Below are 19630 nucleotides of genomic sequence, written 5' to 3'. Positions count from 1 at the left end.
ATAGATAGATAGATAGATAGATAGATAGATAGATAGATAGATAGATAAACTTAAAAGGACCACAGCACTGGGCTGTACAGTTGATTGTTAGTTAGGCATTGGTGTGCATATGTTCTAGCCGTCTACTCCTCTTAGGTGTGTCTGCTTCTTTTTTTTCTAGGGCTTTCAGGTGAGCCCTTAAGTTGCTTGAATGAGATGTTTTGAATTTCTTCTTGAAGGCATTTAGTGCTATGAACTTTCCTCTTAGCACTGCTTTCACGTGCTCCATAAGTTTGGGTATGTTGTGTTTCATTTTTATTGAATTCTAGGAAGACTTTAATTTCTTTCTTATTTCTTCCCTGACCCAGCTGTCATTGAGTAGTGAGTTGTTCAGTTTCCATGTGTGTGTAGGTTTTTTTGCTATTTCTGTTGTTGTTAAGGTCCAGCTTTAATCTGTGGTGGTCAGATAGGATACAAGGGATTATTTCAATCTTCTTGTATCTGATGAGGCTTGCTTTGTGACCAACTATATGGTCTATTTTGAAGAAGGTTCCATGAGATGCTAAGAAGAAGGTAAATTCTTTTGTGTTTGGGTGAAAGGTTCTGTAGATGTCTGTTAGGTCCATTTGATTCATGGCCTCTGTCAGAGACATTGTTTCTTTGTTTAATTTCTGTTTTGTTGACCTGTCCTTTGTTGAGAGTGGGATGTTGAAGTCTCCCACTATTAATCTGTAGGGATCTATGTGTGGTTTAAGTTTTATTAATGTTTCTTTTACAAATATGGGTGCCCTTGTATTTGGGGCATAGATGTTCAGGATTGTGATGTCTTCCTGGTGGAATTTTCCCTTGATGAGTATGAAGTGTCCTTCCCCATCCCTTTTGTTTAATTCTGTTGAAAGTCAATTTTATTAGATATTAGAATGGCTACTCCTAATTTGCTTCTTGAGTCCATTTGTTTGGAAAACCATCTTTCAGCCCTTTACTCTCAGGTAATGTTTATCTTTGTGACTTAGATGTGTTTCTTGTATGCACCAGATTGCTGGGTTTTGTTTACTCATCCATTCTGTTAGTCTGTGTCTTTTTATTGGAGAATTGAGTCCATTGATGTTGAGAGAGATTAATGACCAGTGGCTGTTAGATCCTTTGATTTTGCTGTTGGCTATGGTAGTGCATTTGTGTGCTTGGCTACTTTTAGTTTTGCTGTGGTGAGGTTATTTATTTCCTGTGTTTTCCTGAAAGTAGTTCGTTTTCTTGGGTTGTATCTTCTGTAATGCTGGATTTGTGGGTAGGCATTGTTTAAATTTGTTTTTGTTATTGAATATCTTGTTTTCTCCATGTATGATGACTGAGAGTTTTGCTGGGTATAATAGTTTGAGCTGACATATGAGTTCTCTTAGGGTCCGTATGACATCTGTACAGGCCCTTCTGTCTTCTATAGTCTCTGTTGAGAAGTCAGGTGTGATAATGGGTTTGCCATTATATGTTACTTGACCTTTTTCCCTTGCAGCTTTTAGTATTTTTTCTTTGTTCTGTATACTTACTGTTTTGACTATTATGTGGTGGGGGGATTTTCTTTTCTGGTCTAATTTATTAGTTGTTTTATAGGCTTCTTGTATGCTTATAGGCCTCTCCTTTAAATTTGGGAAATTTTCTTCTATGATTTTGTTGAAAATATTTTCTGGACCTTGGAGACTGGAATCTTCTTTTTCCTCTATTCCTATTATTCTTAGGTTTTGTCTTTTCATGTTGTCTTGGATTTCTTGGATGGTTTATGTCAGAAATTTTTTTAGATTTATCATTATCTTTGACAGATACATCAATTTCTTCCATTGCATCTTCCACACCTGAGATTATTTCTTCTATCTCTTGTAGTCTGTTGGTTATGCTTACCTCTGTAGTTCCTATTCTCTTCCCTAAGTTCTTCCTCTCCGTGATGTCCTCCGTTTGTGTTTTTTTTTTTTATTTTTCCAATTCTATCTTCAGATCTTGAACCATTTTGTTGATTTCTTTCACCTGTCTGACTATATTTTCCTGTGTTTCCTTCAATTCCTTCACCTGTTTATTTGAACATTCCTCTGTTTCTTTTATTTCTTTCAGTGATTTAATCATTTCCTCTCTGAAGGCCACAAACTGTTTGGCTGCATCTTCCTATATTTCTTTATGGATGGCCATAATCTGTTGACTTTATCTTCTTCTATTTCTTTACGCATTTTATTTGTTTCCTCCATTATTGTCTTCATAAGCACGGACGTAAGGTCATCTTGAATTTCACTTATGTTAGGGTGTTCAGGGCTACTTGCCTCTAGATAACTTGTCTTTTGTTGGTTGTGCTTTTACACTGGCCTCTACCCATCTGGCTGTCTCAGGTGTTGGCTGTTAGTTTCTGGTACCTGCTGGAATCCTGGGGTGGGGAGAATCCCCTTGGCAGCATTCTGAAGGAGGCTTCCTCAGCTTTTTGGGTATGGTCAACCAAATAGCCAGTGCTTCTCAGGAATTGCCACAGCTCACCTCAGGGTTATGGACCTGTGTAGTAACTGTGGTTGTTGGTAATCAGGGAGTCTGTCTTCTCACCAGGAGAGGTCCTGGAGACAGCTGCCCTGCCCTGGGTTTCTTGATCTGAATCTAGTGAGCTGCTGCTGCTGCTCTTACACTGTATTTGTTGGGCGCAGCCCTCTTGAAGAACCAGGGGGCCCCGTGGTTTGGTCAGTTTAGCTAGGGATAACTGGTTGCACCTTGAAGCAATATCTGGGGGCTGTTCCAGTGGCTCTCAGGCTTCTGTAAGTCTGAGGTTGGAGCTCTGAGCCCCAGTACCCAAGAGGTAATCAGTGTCAGGTGAGCACAGCGCTCAGGCATGCAGCCGGAGGCTGGAGCCTGGAGCCTGCAGGGAGCCAGAAATTTTCTGGAGCTGGGTGTCCTGAGGTCGGACCTGATGTTTCCCCTACCATGGGGTTTCCTCCTGGCAGGGAGACCCAGTCTGTGGTGTTTGGGAGTCCACAGTTCTGTCTGGGATGGTGAGTAGAGCACGAAGGTACAGGCTAATGGTGACCTGCAGGAACCTGGAAACTTTTCCTGAGAACTTTCGGTGGGGTGGGGGGGAGTCAGCTGAGTGCCCTGAAGTTGGACACCGTGGGGTTTCCTCCCAACAGAGAAACTCAGTCTCTGGTGCCCTGGGGCCCACCATTCTCTTTGGGACAGTGAGTCCAGCATGCAGGCAGGTCTCTGGGCTGGCAGCTGAGTGCCCACTGGTCCCCAGAACCTTTTCCAGGTATTGTCTAGATGACCTGAGGTAGGTCCTGATTGCTCCCTTCAATGTGGGGTTTTCTCTCAACTGGAAATCCCAGTCTCTGGTGTTGTGGTGTCCACAGTTCAGTCTCAGATCGTGATCAGGGCCCGCAGGCGTGTGTTTCTGGGCTGGTAACTGAGGGCCTGCCAGGACCCAGAAACTATTACTGGGCTTAGCTGGGTGAGCTGAGAATGGACCTGATTGCTTCCCACACCGTGGGGTTTCCTCTCACCTGGGAAACACAATCGCTGGTGTTTTAGGGCCCAGAGTTCGGTATGTTGGTCACTGTGCAGTCACTGCTGTCCTGCTCGTCAGACACAGTGTCTTCCCGGCACCGCCATCTTGGATGCCACGCCTATGTTCTGTGAGGTCGCATGAATAGTGACAAATGCCAATGCTCCGGGGGAAGCACAGGCTGAGGTTCCTGTGAGCTCCACCCAGGTCGGCGTTTTTGTCACTGATCAGTTTCTTTCTTTGTCTTTGCTCTGTACAAGTCCCTTCCCGTGTACACAGTGTGCACGGCAGCACCGTGGGCGTGGCCACAGTGTGCACGGCTGTGCCATGCATGCAGCAGCGCCATGCACGTGGTCAGCAGCGCTCTGGCTCTGCCTGATGGAAGCTCGCCTGACACCTTGTTTTAGGAACTCTCTCAGCTCTACACTTGGGGACCATCTTAAACAGCAAGGTTGCCAACAGGAAAAAAACAAAAATGTCTCAGGCGTCACTAAAGCACTTCAAGGACAGAACAGTGTGGACGCTGCGTCAAGAGCTCCACTCAGGCGGAAACACACACGCCAGGCTTCTCAAAATGGCTCACACATCATATGCACCAACAAATGACCGCAGCGCGTCTAGAGTATCGATTGCGGGGTGACAAGTCCATCCCAGAAAGTAAATGAGTTTTCAAATGCAGAGTCCGTGAATGATGTGGATTAACTCACACGGCTGGAAAATCACACACCTACACCATACGCCACGGCAGCAAAAAAAAAAAAAAAAAAAAAAGAACTGGTGTGCCTCCCCTGCCGACAAACCAGATCTCTTGGGTGGGGCACAGACTCCACATTTCTATAATGTCTCCAGGTGTTTTGGAAGCCCAAGGAGGGATCTAGTTGGCCATCGTGTGTGAGCACACACATTGCTTCTAGTGGAGTCCACCGAGCTTAGGTAACGAGTTCACTGTTCCTGGACAGACTCAGATGAGCACCGACGTCCCAACATGACATGAGGCTGAGCTGAACGTCTTATGCACATCCTCACTTGTGCCTTGATTTCTTCCTTAAGATAACTCCCAGCAGCAGAAATGCTGGCCAGTTATACCTGTATCCCATCTTTTTAGAAGGCTGAGGCAGGGGGGTTGCAAGCTGAAGGCGAGCCATGGCAACACAGTAAGACACTGTCTTGGAATAATTAAGCAAAAATAAACAGACCTTCGGAAACTGGAGAGATAGCTCAGCAGTGAAGAACATTCATTACTCTTGCAGAGGCCCTGGGTTTGATTCCCAGCACCTACAGGATGGTTCACAGCTCCGTGTAACTCCAGCTCCATGGGACTTGATGCCCTCTTCTGGTCTCCTTGAGCACCTGCACACACGGGACAAACACCACAAATACAAACATATAAAGTAAATAAGTAAATCTAAAAAAAAAAATTTTTTTTTTAATTTAATTTAATTTAAAAAAAAAAAACAGACTGTTCCGTGCTAGAATGCTGATCGAGCTTACACAAGGCTCTGAGCTCAATCTTTAACATGCAGCAGGGGCATGTGCCTTGTATAGTGAATTTATCAAAAAAAAAAAAAAAATAGCACAGAGAAATTTACCCTTTCTCGCTATAAACCCATGGTCAATGAGAAGGATTTAGTGTTGGAATTTCTCAAAGTGACATGGCCCACACTGGTCCACTTGGTTCTCATTCTGCCTCCCCCCTCCCTAAATGGAAAGAGGAGAGGCTGGCACACTTCCCCGGCCCATTGCTGTTGTCCAGGAACAGCAGCCCCTCAGCTCACTGTCTGGTACAGAAGGGTTGAGGGACAGGCCTTGGCTCAGACAATGGGGAGGAATGGTGGGTGCTGTTACTCCACTAATAGCATCCTCAAGGTCCCATGGCTGATTTTTTTTTTTAAACCTACTTAACAAAATCTGTGACGTTGTTTTCAACAGATGGAGGAAAGGCCATTCTGAAAAATCACCTCGACCAGAACCCCCAGCTCCAGTGGAACACAACAGAGCCCTCCAGAACATGCAAAGATCCCATAGAAGACATCAACTCCCCAGAGCAGTAAGTGCTTTCCCCACAAGAACTGCGCACAGCCAGCCCTTGGGATGCAGAGGCAGGATGATCGCTATAAGTTTGAGGCCAGTCTGGTCTACAGCGTGAGTTCCAGGACAGCCAAGGCTATATACAGGGAAACCTTGTCTTGGAAAAAAAAAAAAAAAGACCCCACCCAAGAATACAGTGTCTACAATGTGCACGGCAGTTTCACAGCTATTATTTCATCGAGGTGACCCATACAAGCTCACCCAGTACTTGAACTCAGTACTGTCCAACACTGAATCCCATGTTTCCCACCAGAGCACGCTGCTTTTGTTGTGTGCAGACTATAACCTTGTGAAGTCCATATGCTCAATGATAACTGAAACCTATTAGTGTCAGACAGTTGCTGGGGACACAACAGTGTCCCAGAAACCCCTTCCTTCCATCGATCCCCTATCTTACAGAGTCTCCATTCTATTTGGCAGGCTAACTACTTAATTAAAAAGGCAAGGCACAGCCTGCTCATGCTAGGTGCTTTGGAGATAAATGAAGCAGGGAAGGGGACAGTCGTCTTAAATCAGGTGGATCAGAGAAGAAATCAAAGGCCCGTACATCTCAGCTCTATCCCCACCAGCGAGTTCAGCTCGTTCCGGCATATTGGAAGCAGGGGGTAGATATATAAACTCTGACACGTGGCTTCTAGGAAGCGACAGGCAGACAGGAACCGGAAAGGGCAGGCAAGTCACCCAGGCCATATGATGTTATTAGGTTATCAGGCCAGCAAATAGCAAGGCTGGCCAGCTTGCCCTTCAGAACAGCGCCAGGGCTGCATGGCACTCACCAGCAGTTACTAGCCCACCGCCTCTCTCCTGAGGGGAACCCATGAGTTCCCTGGACTGAGCTCAGGTCCTGGCACTGGATGGGCTCCTGCCACGAATGTGTTGACTGTGGAAAGGGGAGCGGGATCTTAGCAGACAGGAGAATGGCCTGGCCGTCAAAGGGCCCACCCCATTCTCCTAGGCAGTCTGCCTTGCCCAGGCTGCTTAAATGGGCACCTTTCCCTGTATCCAAGTGTATTCTTCAGTTCCCCTTTGCTCAGCCAACAGCATCTTGCCCCAAGAAATGATCGTGGCTGATGTCACACACATTCAACTTAATTTCAAAGTGAAGCTGTTATCAGTCCCTTGGGTCCTCAACCTGCTGGCTTTAGTTTCCCTGTATCCCAAAAAGAAATTAATAAATATAAATTAGGTAACCGAAAACAGACTTTTTTATAATTTGGCCAAACTGAAGAGAGAAAGAGCCCACTTCCTCTCCAATATGTTGGTGGCTGTCTGGGGATTTGTGAGAAACCCTAAGGCAAAGGCCAGAACACCTGCAGCTTTAGCTGTGAGACAGTTTAGCCATCAGAGAGGAAGGTGACCCCGTCCCAGCTCCCTCCATCGTCTCTGTTCTCACCAAGAAGAGCCACGGATGCTTTTCTTTCTATGAATTCAGAATGTCCGGTCTAGCTCCCAGGACTCCAGCTTATTCTCAGCATGAAATCACAACTACAAAGTTTCCAGCACTCTCTTCTGTGAACTTTGATGCATCTGGGAAGGATTTCTGAGCAACAGGCCCTTGGGGTGTGGGGGCTACATTGCGTAAGTGCCCACACATCTCAGAAGCCATCATGCCCTGAGTAAACTCCAGGGCATACCCTGCTGGGATTGAGTGCCTGTGCCACAAAGCCACGGGACTCCACAGAAACAAGGCCCCTGCCTCCCTGGTTCTGCTTCACTGTTAAGAGAAACTAAACAAGCTGTAGACACGCTGGGCCTCTCTGTGCCTTTGTAACGGGGGTAGCAATGCTTTGCTCTTTGCTCCCTGTTTTTTTCTTTGTGAGGCTCTCGGTTTGATTTGGTTTAGGTTGCACCTGAGAACCTGGATACTGGAATGTGGCCAGGGAGACACTGCCGTGCAAAACCCAGCAACAATGCCGCTGAGGGCAGGGAGCTAGGCCAAGGCAAATTCTCTATAGCAGCCCTTCTAGAAGTGAAAGTGGCTTACCGACCTGCTGGTTATTAAGGCTTTAAGGATGTGGCCAGAAGAGGAGAGCCAGAGGACAGTAGCTTTTCCCCTGTCATCCCTCGTCCCTCGTCCATCGGGAGCATGCAAGCACTTCTCCCACTGCTGGCTCACCCCCATCCCCAGCTTCCCCAGGCTTCTTTCCAAGAGTTCTGGGGACTCTGAGGAGGAAGGGGCTCACTCCCAGAGAAGGCAGCACAAAGAGGGTGATACTTAAACTTGGTCGTGAGTTCCAGAGAAGCGTATTCCAGATGGGACACACAATCACCAAGACACGGAGGAGCACCCCAAGCAGGTTGTCAGGGAAATGAGCCTCCAGAGGGCAGGACTTGCAGAAGAAAAGACAGAAGATTCACCAGAGCAACTGGAGAGACTCGAGGGGCCCTGAAGGTCACAGCCACAACACGGGTGTCCTTTTCCCCCTTCTATGACTTTCCAGTGTTGGGATGATAGGGTTAACCACCAAGGAAGCTGAAAGGCCAGGAAGGAGCCTGTGGGGAGGAAGGGGCTGCTGGGTAGAGCAGTGGCAGAGGACAGGGAGGAGGGGCCAGGCAGCTGGGAAGCTTTGGGGGCCTGGATTGAAAGCCACATCACACAGAGGCTTCTGCGATTTGCCATGAGTGTTGTCTATGTGTGAAGCATTGCTTAGGTTCTCATAATGCTACGCGTTAGCTGCAGCAGTCAGTGAGCCTTGACTATGAGGGATTAGGGAGGGGGCAAGATGCAATCTTATTCCTTCTACTCTTCCTGGCTATCCCCAAGACAATCGTAGGTACCTGTGAGCCCCTGTCAAATGCCTGCTTCACGCCTGAAGGCTTAGATTATTGAACCAACAGATCTTGGATTTAAGGGAACACCGACTCCTACCCTCAGAATTTTTTAGCCAAAGTGGGAGCAAGGAGCTTTCAGGAGAGCAGCCAGCCCTCACTAACTCCACCTGTCTTCCCTGCAGCATCCAGCGCCGGCTGTCCCTCCAGCTTCCCATCCTGCACCACGCCTACCTCCCGTCCATCGGAGGCGTGGACGCCAGCTGCGTCAGCCCCTGTGTGAGCCCTACCGCCAGCCCCCGCCACAGACATGTGCCACCCTCCTTCCGAGTCATGGTCTCGGGCCTGTAGGGGTGGGAGGCCTGGGGCCGGGGCCTCCCCGGGGACAGCACCATGCTGGGCCAAGGCACCTGCCACTGGCACACTGACAGCATGAAGCTGGGCACCACGCTGCCTCACCAGACTGCTGGAATGGCGCTCAGGCTGAGAGGGACTCGGCACCGACCTCGAGCCTTACTTGTGAAGGTCTTACTCTCACGAGGGAGAGGAATGGCAATGACTTCTCCTTGGTGTCTGCAAAAAGGAGTTGGGATGTCTGAAACTTGCAAAAACAAATCAAACTCTAGACAAAGGAGAGAGGCCTCAGACTCCAGCTATCCTCGCCAAGCGGCCGGAGCAAGGGCTTTGCAGAAATGGCCCTCCGCGCTCTGCACACGTCATCGGTGGCGCCCGCCCCCACACACCAGCCCTTCTCCACTCTGGGGGAGAAGGTGAGCAGGGCCACCAGGTCCCCAGCAGCTGGCCCGGCCCACTTCAGCCTCCCTGAAACAGGGAGTCAGCAGGAAGGGCAGACACAGCCCGCAGGGCTGGGGGACCAGAGCAGGCAGCTGCGCATGCTCCCAGGGGACATCCATCAGAAGAGAGATGTTTGTTACTCTCTGAGAAATTGCCACACATTAACACAATAACACCCGTTCTGGGGACTGTGGGGATTCAGGGCACTGCACTGCAGACACGCTCTGCAGTGTGCAACCGGCAGTCTGTCATGCACCCACCACGTCAGCCATGTCCGTGTGTTGAAATTTAGGGTTCCCGGTAATAAGGGGAACCACCTGAGCTAATCATGGAATGTCTGCTCCCAGAAAACATGATAAAGAAAGATTGTGCACTTTAACCTCTCCCATGGGGGCCCAAGGGCTGCTGGGATTTTTTTTTTCCCCCTACTGACTTTGTTTTTGACCAAAGTGAATCAGGGGCATTCTGCTAAAAGTCATCCCTGTGTTCCAGAAGAGAGGACTGCTGGCCCGGGGCTCCCTGGCTTCCAGAGGTAGCCTTCCAGTGCCCCTCCAGCCCCAAATCATGAGTGCCCACCTCGGGCGTCACTGGGGTGGTCAGTCAGCAGGCTGCTTCTCATCCATCATGTCATACTTCCCTTGTAATTGAACCCCAAAGAGCACCGGCCTGGGAGTCAGAACCGACCCAAGTCCTCAGTCCCTTCAGACTCCCTCTATGACCTTGGGCAAGTGTCTCTCTGAGCCTCAGTTTCCCCTCTGTAATAGACTGGGGTTGAAATAACACTCATCCTGCCTACCTCACAGGGTCACTCTGAGGATGGACGCTTGATCTCATCCAGGAGAGCTTTGCACTGTGAAGCAGCTCAGACCTGTGAGGTATTAGTGACTACAACCTTCAGCCCTTCTACAAGCTGAGGGTGTGGGTTCAGCCCAGAGAAGCTTCCTGCAAGGCCCTCTACCCAGGAGCACCCAGCAGAAGGGAGGCTCAGGACTCTTCTGACATTCCTTGGCAGAGGTTCATTCTTTGCTAAAGGCCTGAATGGCACCCTCCAGGGCGTCTGCACAAACGAGCCGGTCGCTCACCCCCTAAAGAATCCAAAAGGCAGCTTCAACAGGCAGGCAATAATCTCCTCTCAGACCACTGCAGTCAGGAGCACACTGCTGTCAACCACCAGTCTGTGACGAAAGGGCCCATGGGAATCACCATCGCCAACATTTCAAAACACCTACTTCACGTAGCCTAGCTCTCCCGTCCCCTCCCTCAAAGAGAGGTTACGGAGGTTCTGTAGCTTTTAAGGGGGAAAAAAATATCAATACATCACAGGTCAAGTTGATGTCACTCTCTGTTTAGGCACTAAAACTCCGTGTTGTCACTGTGTGTTAACCAGTATTTCCTTGCTTTTTTTTTTTTTTAAATTTCACCAAAACCAAATTTTATTTTAAAAAATCACATTAATTTTTTTCAAAGGGAAAGAGATAATTAACTGTAAATAATGTATACAGACAAAAAAAAAAAAAAAACAAACCTGTAGAACTATTACTCCAGCATAGCAGGAAAACAAAAACAAAAAACAAAAGTTCTGGATTGTCGGAGGTGAGCGTGCGTCTGTAATCCCTTGTGACTCCGAACCGTGCTTCGTCTTCTAGGTTAACCCACAAAACACATCTGTCTACTGATCCTGTAGCTTCACCCTTTTTTTTTTTTTTTTTCTAATTTCTCTGCAATTAACAAGCCCCACGAAGTGATTCTGGCTATCTACTAATTCTGTTCTTTTATATGCAGCAAACACACAGTCCGTTTCCTACAGGCTTCCGCCCGAGGGCATCTTCCAATGGTGTTAGTGCACACATACACACACACACACACACACACACACACACACACAACTGCTTTCAATTAGACCGGAACTGGCAGAATCAAATGTAAATGAAGAGTCTCTCACCGCACTGCATGGTACAATTTTTAATAAATTGTTGCAAAGTTGTTTTTATGAATAAAAGGGAAAAAATTCCTGTTTTTTTTTTCCTTTTAATGCCTACTCTTCCCAAATGGGAAGTGCTGTGGTCTGAAACCCGGGGCCCTCAGAGGTGGTTGCTTCATTTGCATTACGTCACAGAGGAGTCTGCAACCATGTGACCCCAACTTTTATTGATTGAATGATTTACTATTTATTTTTTTTTAGATTGGGTCTCACTCTTCTGCCAAAGTTAGCCTTGATCTCACAATCCTCCTGCCTCCTGCCACACCCAGCTTGACCTCAATTTCTGTTTGTCCCAAGGGTAGGAACCTGACCTAAGCAGTCAGGAACTTACTCTGCTACAGAAGAGAAGAACTGAGAGCAATGGGATGAAGGGCTGAGGCTGACAGAGTCCAGTCCTCAGAGCATTGTTTCCAGAGGCCAGTGGCACCCTGCATCTTCATGCGCTGGTTGGTTACCCTCCTCAAATCCTTGAGCCAGCCCCTCTTGTCTGGCTTAGCTCAAACTGGATTGTGTCCCCAGGTTTCCCCTGTATTCCTGGATGCCATCCAAAGGCTGTTTGGACTTTCTCCATCTCCCAAACCCTCAGCCTGCCACTCCAGCCCATTCTCCAAGTCCTCTTCTCTGGGCTGTAAACTCTGCCCTCCCTTACACATGCATTCTTTCACAGACCCACAGACCCACATTCTCCTCAGACCCACACACCATGGGCTCCTGAGGGTGGGAATCCTGCCTGCTCCCTCCTGGGTCTCCTGGGCACCTTGTTCCTTCCTAGGAATCAAACAGACTCTGTAGCTTTACAGAATTAAACATTGCTGGGTTTGGAAGACAGAGCCTGGGCTGAGGGTGCCAAAGCAGCCTGGGGAAGCCCGAGACCTGGACACCAGGCATGAGCCTAAAAGTGGGGCGTCAAACATCATAAGAGATCGATCTCAAGGCAGGAGTGTCGCGCACACGGGATCCTCCATGATGCATCTGCATAGAAACAGGCGTCCTGAGTCCTGACCTGGGAGAGGCCTGTTCCATGCCCTTGATCACTTGCCCTTTGCCAGGGTCTACACCAGGCACCAGTGTGCTGTGGTCACAAAAGTGCTCTCGCAGACTGTTGGGAGGGCCGTTGAGACAATGACAGCACCGAATAAGCACATAGGCCAGATTGGAGAGTCGGAACTTGCTTTACAGAGACATAATCTCCAAACAAGACTAGCTTTCAGGACTTACAACTGCACAGTTCTTCGTCGGTGCCCCCATGATTAACTTACTACATTGCTGCCCTTATCGTGAGACTCTTACTAACTTAAACATAGGCTTAGCATTTTAATTTTATGCAGACGGGCTCTGCAGCTAGTCTTTATTTTTAACTATGTTTTGATTTACTGTGTATACAGTGTTCTGACTGCATGTATGCATGCAACACCAGAAGAGGGCACCAGATCTCACTGTAGATGGTTTTGAGCCACCATGTGGTTGCTAGGAATTGAACTCAGGAACTGTGGAAGAGCAGCCAGTGTTCTTAACCTCTGAGCTGTCTCTCTCCAGTGTTGCAGCTAGTCTTAACACTTAGATATGAAGAGAGAAAAGTAGTCAGCAAAAGAGACAAAGAAGAGCCAGGTATGGGGAGGGAGCTGGCACCCCAGCCGCAGTATGCGCTGGCAGCTGGGGCTGCCTCTGATCTGTTGATTTTCAGAGATTCCCACCTGTGTGTGATGCCATGGATTTATGTCTCAAACTCACTGGTGGTTGCAGATTTCCCTTGGCTGTTTGACCTCGAGACACTTTGTTCAACATCTCTGAGTTTCTGGTGTCACATTTGTAACTATCAGAAAGCTCTGGTGTCCAAAGAGGCTCATGCAGGCGATCGTGTGTAGACACCTGTGCTGCTGCCCACGGATGAGAGCGAGAAAGGGTGACTCTTCTGGAAATGCAGCCAACACCATCCGGTCTCCCAACCATGGAAAGTGTCACGGGTGCCTAATCTTGGTTGTCAACCTGACGTACCTGGGAAGAGAGACCCTCAACTGAAGGTGGGTTGTGTCTGTGGGACATTGTCTTTATTGCCCCACAATGATGTAAGAGGACCCAGCCCACCGTGGGTGATACCATCCCTAGGCAGGAGGTTCTGGACAGCATAAAAGGGTAGCTGACTCTGACCTAAGAGCAAGCCAGTAAGCAGTATTCCTTTAGGGCCACCACTACTAATATCTAATTTATTAAGTATACTAGTCTTTTTTAAAATTACTAAAACAGAATTGCTAGCTATAGTACTTTATGGAAGAAGTTTGGGGCTGGAGGGATGGCTCTGGCTGCACAAGCATGAGGATCCAAGTTCAAATCTCTGGCACCCACATAAAAAAAAACTGGGTGTCTCTGTGAACACCTATAACCAGTGCTATGGGAGTGGAGACAGGAGGATTGCCGGGCTTAACCTAGCTCTAGGTTCAGGCGAAGACCCTGTCTCAAGAGAATAAGGAAGACAGTGACAGAGCGGGCATGCACTGTCCTCTGACCGCCACAGGCACAAGCAAGGGTGCGCACACACACACACACACACGCACGCACGCACGCACGCACGCACGCACACGCACGCACACACACGCACGCACAATTACAGATACGCCACACACACATGCACAGATACAAACAAGAAAAGGAAGGGACAGAAAAAAGTAAAAGTCCATGGCATGGGAGGGCACCGCCCCAGGGAGGGGTGCACTACTGTTATTCTGCTAAATGGCATGTTGTCAAACCTCCTTCTAAACATCCGTGCTCATTCCCATGGATTGGTGCTGCCTCCGCCTTGGCCAGAGAAGCTTCTCTCTGCAGTGCTCAGCACTTAATGTGGAGGCCCACAGCTGGCCGGCCACAGTGCGAGAACAAGCGTCTACTGAGTGCTCGGCAATAAATGGGACACGCCTCTCTCTCCCTCTCTCTCTCTCTCTCTCTCTCTCTTTCACACGCGCGTGCGCACACACACACACACACACACACACATACACACACACACACACACAAACATAACACACAGACCACTGCTTGGGAACCATCTCAGAAAGGGAGGGAAAAAATAGAAGGACTGAAAGAGTAGCCGAGTGCTGGGAAATGCTGTTTTCCGGACACGGCTACCACACTCAGGAACTGTGAGCTCTGATCAGACTCTGGGTTATTATGCAAAACAGAGAGGACACAGAAGGAGGTGAGGGATGGGCTGTGAGCTCCTGGTGGGAGTGGGAAAGGGGATGGGTGTGCACGTGATCGAGATGCTTTTGTTAGCTGTGCGTGGGGATGCACACTCACAAGAGGCTGAGGCGGGTGGATCTCTGTGAGTTCAAGGCCAGCCTGGTCTACATAGTGAGTTTCAGGTCAGACAGGGACTACAAAGTGAGGTCTTATCTCAAAAAAAAAAAAAATCCCTGTTTACATGTGTGAAATTGTCAAAGGAATGAAAGATGCTCTATTTAAGAGGGGAAAGAAGGGTTATTTAGCTCACATTTTGGAGGGCTAAGAGTCTAGGACTGGACTGTCCTATCTGGTCTGCCTCCATTTTTGGTTTTTCAAGACAGGGTTTCTCTGTGTAGCCTTGGCTGTCCTGAAACTCCCTCTGTAGACCATGATGCCCTCGAACTCACAGAGATCTGACTGCCTCTGCTCCCCAAGTACTGGGATTAAAGGAGTATGTCACCACGCCTGGCGCTGGTCTGCTTCTAAAGAGGGCTTTCTTGGTTTAGTCACAACATGGTAGAGAAGTGGAAAAGGATCTGCCTGAGTGGAGGAGGAGGCCTCCCTTTCTACCAACTCATTCTCATGCGATCTCAGTCACTCCTGGAGACCGGGATGAATGCCTTCCAAGGGTGATGCCACATAGCTTAAGCACCTTCCACCACCCATATCTGACCTACTAGTACATGAGCCTATGGACAGCAAGCTGTTCTAACAAGCATCCAAAAACGTGTGATGCCCCAGAGCCACAATTCTCAAGAGCCTAAGTACAACAATAAAAAATACTATCGAACTGGGCCAGGAACACTGTGATGACCTTGATGGCAGAATGAACTCTACTGTCAAAGCTTCAGGAGTCTCGTCACTAGCAGCTGACCCAAGGGCTCAGCTACGGCTTAGGAGCAGTTTGCTTGGCTACCATTGCTCTCCGCTGCCGTGGCTGCCCTCTTGTTCTCCACACCCACAGCCGGATAGTTCGGGAATACTCAGGAAATACTCAGAGACTTTGTGCAGGGAAGACAATTCCATTTTCCTCGGCTAGAAGTCTGATGGGGAAACCAGGAGTAGGATCCTCACACTTGGAAAACATACAGCTTTTTTTCTTTTCTTCCTCTGTATGGGTGTTTTGCCTGCATCTATGTCTGTGTGTGTATGTGCCCTTGGGGCCCAGAAGAAGGCAGTGACTGCCCTGGAACTAGAGTTCCGGATCACTGTGAGCTGTAACAGTGACTTTAGTCTTTTTGCCATTGTTTGTCCGAGACAGGGCCTCATAAGACCTTGAACTCATTATGTAACCAAGGGTGGCTTTGAACTTCTGATCTTTCTGCCTCCACATCTCAAGCAGTAGGTTACAGGCATGTACTATCAGGCAAGGTTTACGGGGTGCTGGGACCCAAGATCACAGCTTCGTGCGCGCTAAGCAAGCCCTCTGCTTGCCGAGCTGCACTCCCTAGCCGTCACCTCTGTAGCGTTACCCATAAGCTAGATACAAACTCATGCTGAAAGCCTTCACGGAAAAGCCAAACAAATGTGCAGATTAGGCACAAACAAAATGACTAATCCAGTTTAAAAAATAAAAGTAACCACCTTAATGTGGAGGGCTAGATGTGGTTTCCTGAGGAGCCCAGCTTGGCTCAGGGATCGTTCTGAGCTTTCCAGCCTGGTGTGACGCCTCCATTATCACATCGATTTTCTTTATTTAAGCCAAAGTAAACATCTCTGACACAGAACCCCACAGAAAGTTTAACTCCGCTGTACCTGTGGCTGTCCCGACCAGGTAACATACAGTAGCAACTGGGACTGTGGATGTCAGTGAGCCCTCAAGGCTGAGGCTGAGCCTCGCTGGCTCAAGATACTTAGCTCTCACACCACCCTCTCCCACACAAAAGCTCCCAGCTCAGAGGATGAGTGCGTCCTGGGTCTCACAACCAGGATGTGAAGTGGGAGCATGGACACCCCGACTCAGTGTGTCCTCTTATGTCCAAAAAAAGCAGCTAGCTTCATATAGAAATAAAAACTTGCCTTTTCTTAGTCTTACAATGAAGTTGCAGAAGCCTGAGGTTGACCTAGGGTAGCCCTAAGAAGCTTCATGCTCCCTCAGGGAGGCTGCCACACTGGGTCTCAAAGAAATTTTGATGGAGAGTCTGTAATTACAGAGAGTGCCCAAAGGTCAGTGTTCACAAGTTTAATTGAACTCTCTCAACTCTACCTCACTGTTCCTTTTTCTTATAATTCTTTGGACTACATCAAACATGAAACTTTCTCGGTTCAGTACCTCCCGATTCAATCACTTCTTGTAGGAGGCAGCACCTGTACCAGGTAGCAAGAAACCATCTTTTTGAGGAGAACTGTGTCATGGGAGTGGGCAAGCGCAGCGATACCCTGGGTGGGTCAGTGTGTGGATGGCCTCTGTGCCCGCCTTCTCTCTTTACAAGCCAGGCATTCCTTTGTTTAGGAGGAGGCAGCTCTATGAGTGAAAATCAAGCCAGTTCTATTAAAACTCTTCATTGCTCTTCATAGATCTTTACGTGGCAAGACAGTGGTTTGGGTTTGGGTTTTCGTCAGTGGACAGAGGGACTGGTTTCTGTCATCAACTCAGAACTCTCTGAAATCTACATAATGGTGATTAGGAGTGACCGTAAAGAAGGCCTGCTGTTCTGTTCTTCTGTTCTGGCTGGATTAAGGGCCTCTGATGCCACTTGCCTCCCTGAAATAGGTTCTCTGAAAAGCCTTTCTGTTCTTGAGCAAAGCGTGGGCATGTCAGAGTTCCCCAACAACTGCATTGTCCCTATCTATACCTTAAATTGAGAAATAAACAGCTGAGATCTCGAATCCAAAAAGAAAGTATTGAAATAAAATATCATTAATGTCATTTACCATGTTTAATTTGTGCATGTGTTTATTGAGGAGGAGAGGTTGGAATAATTTATCCAAATCTAATAATAATAATAATAAATGTTATTATTTCATACTTTAATTCAGTTTGTATTTGAGTCAGAAATCCCAGAGGGTAGTAATTAATTGCAGAGTTTAGTTTTTCTCAATTAAAAACAGTCCTCTATTAAAATAGTGTAAAATATCAAAATTTAGAATTTAGGTTTAAGGTATCTAATGGCTATCTTAAGGTTTTCCTGTAAACTCATTGCACACTGGAAGTGGAATTGCTTTCAAAAGCCTTGGGCAATGAAAATGTGTCATGTATAAGATGCACTGAGTGTTGTAAATAAAACAGACCATTTTGGTATATTTTTTTAAGGCAACTGGCTGCAGATAACCCATTATGGTTATTTATTTCAGACTGTCTTGAGATAAAAACTTACCTCTTCTTAGTCTTATAATGAAGTTGCAGAAGCCTGAGGTTGACCTAGGGTAAACCCTAAGGATCCAGGCCCCAGACAGAGAACCTCTGGCCCAGGCCTAGGGACTATGGGGAAACTGAGGCCAGTCAGCAGCTTAGGGCCATGCCTGTCAGATGCACAGAATAGTCCCTCAGAGATCCACCATATGGGTCCCAGAGATTGGAAACAGATCTTCAGGCTTCCTGGTAAGTTTTACCCTTACACCAGCCCACTTAACTGAGACAGGATGTTAGCCTGTCACTCTCAGCTGTCACCTGAAAACAACAGTGTGAGGCTTTGTGCAAGCCCACCCTCTCTCCCGGCACCTCCACCATCATAGCTGCCCTGTAGCTTAGCAGCACGTGCGAACAACACACAAGGCCGTCTGCAGGCGGCCTGGAGACTCCCAAGAGGGCACAAGAACTGACTCCTGGGATGTGAGCTGACTGAGGGCCTGGAAGCTACAGTTTGGATCTGGCTCCCACTGCAGGTGCAGGGCGAGCTCCTTCACACCGGAGGACTGTGTTCTTCTTCATATCTGCTGACTTCTAAGAGAGCGCTCTTCTACCTAGTTCTCTAGCTAGCCTGGGACAGAAACAAGAGAGTTTGAACACTGGCCAAGTGAATGTTTGCTGTTTCCTACTACTTCAAAACCAAGGGTTTCCTATCCTCTCGGCCTTGCTGCATTGCTTCCAAAGATGACCAAGAACATAAAACATAAAAGTCTAGAGTTTTTCATTGCTTTGTGACATGAAATGAAGTCTGAAAAGGGATAGAAGTATTCCACGTTTTCTCATTCTTTAAAATACTAAATAAGGGGCCGAGGACTATGGCTCAGTGGTACGACCCTTGCCAGGTATGTGTAAGGCCTTGAGCTCAGTCCCTAGTATTAGAAAGAAAGAAAAAGACCTAAAAAGATAACTAAACTGGGCATGGTGGTACACACCTGTGATCTGTAATCTCAGCACTTGGGTGACAGAGGCAAGGAGGATCAGAGGCTCAAGGTCATCACTGGCTACACAGCAAGTTTGAGGCAGTTCTGGGCTATGTGAAGCCTCTAAACAAAAAACAAAAAACTCAAGGACCAGTAAGTATAGATACTTTCTGCTAAGCCTGACCACATGGGTTCAATCTCCAGGGCCTATGTGGTTGAAGAAGAGAACCTAGCTCTTGAAAATTGTCCTTTGGCATACACACACACACTACATAAATAGATAAATAACTGTAAAAAAATAAACTATATGTGTGTGTGTATATATATATATATATATATATATATATATATATATATATATATATACAATACAAAAAAATGACTTATTTATTTATTTATTTATTTATTTTACTTTTTAGATACAGGGTTTCTATGGGTGGCCTTGGCTGTCCTGGACTTGCTTTGTAGACCAGTCTGGCTCAAACTCACAGAGATCCACCTGCCTTTGCCTCCTCAAGTGCTAGGATTACAGACATGAGCCACCAATACAAAATACAAGATAATTTTAAGATTTTTTTTTTTTTTTTGCAGAACCTATTTCACATTCCTAATTCAACATGGAATATAAAATGAAAGTGTGTCCATGAGTGCAACGTCAGGTAGTTTTCTCAAGGTTCTGTGGCTAAGTGCTGTGGCTGACACATGCAACTGAATTTCCATTATGCTCAATCAGGTGAGATTTGGCTGCTAGCACCACTATTTGCTCCAAGCTCCTGCCAGGAGGTATTGCAAGGGGCCCATCCTGTCCTCTGAGGTCCCATCATGTCATGAGCACACATGATTCTCTGTCCTTCATTTCCAGAAATCATTGATTACCTCATTCAATGTTTTACAGAACCACCAAGGACATTGATTTGCAAAGGATGTATGGCTTTAAATAAGTTAATTTTAGAAAGGAAAGGAAAGGAAAGGAAAGGAAAGGAAAGGAAAGGAAAGGAAAGGAAAGGAAAGGAAAG

General features: G+C 47.3%; 1 protein-coding gene across 1 annotated transcript in view; it reads left to right on the top strand.

The window, feature by feature from the left end:
• The window catches only part of Gabbr2 (gamma-aminobutyric acid type B receptor subunit 2), a 326257-nt gene extending 315097 nt beyond the window's left edge, over positions 1–11160 (top strand). The window contains exons 19-20 of the mRNA XM_055605273.1: positions 5426–5543; positions 8539–11160. Of these exons, the coding sequence (XP_055461248.1) occupies positions 5426–5543; positions 8539–8704 (284 nt within the window). The 3' untranslated portion in view covers positions 8705–11160. The remainder of the gene's footprint in view (positions 1–5425; positions 5544–8538) is intronic.
• Positions 11161–19630: the final 8470 nt, after the last annotated feature.

The sequence above is a fragment of the Psammomys obesus genome, unplaced genomic scaffold (genome assembly GCF_907164565.1).
Source record: "Psammomys obesus unplaced genomic scaffold, mPsaObe1.curated_primary_1811, whole genome shotgun sequence".
NCBI lineage: Eukaryota > Metazoa > Chordata > Mammalia > Rodentia > Muridae > Psammomys > Psammomys obesus.
Note: the sequence above shows the minus strand (reverse complement) of the source record. Positions and strands in the feature narration are given on the sequence as shown.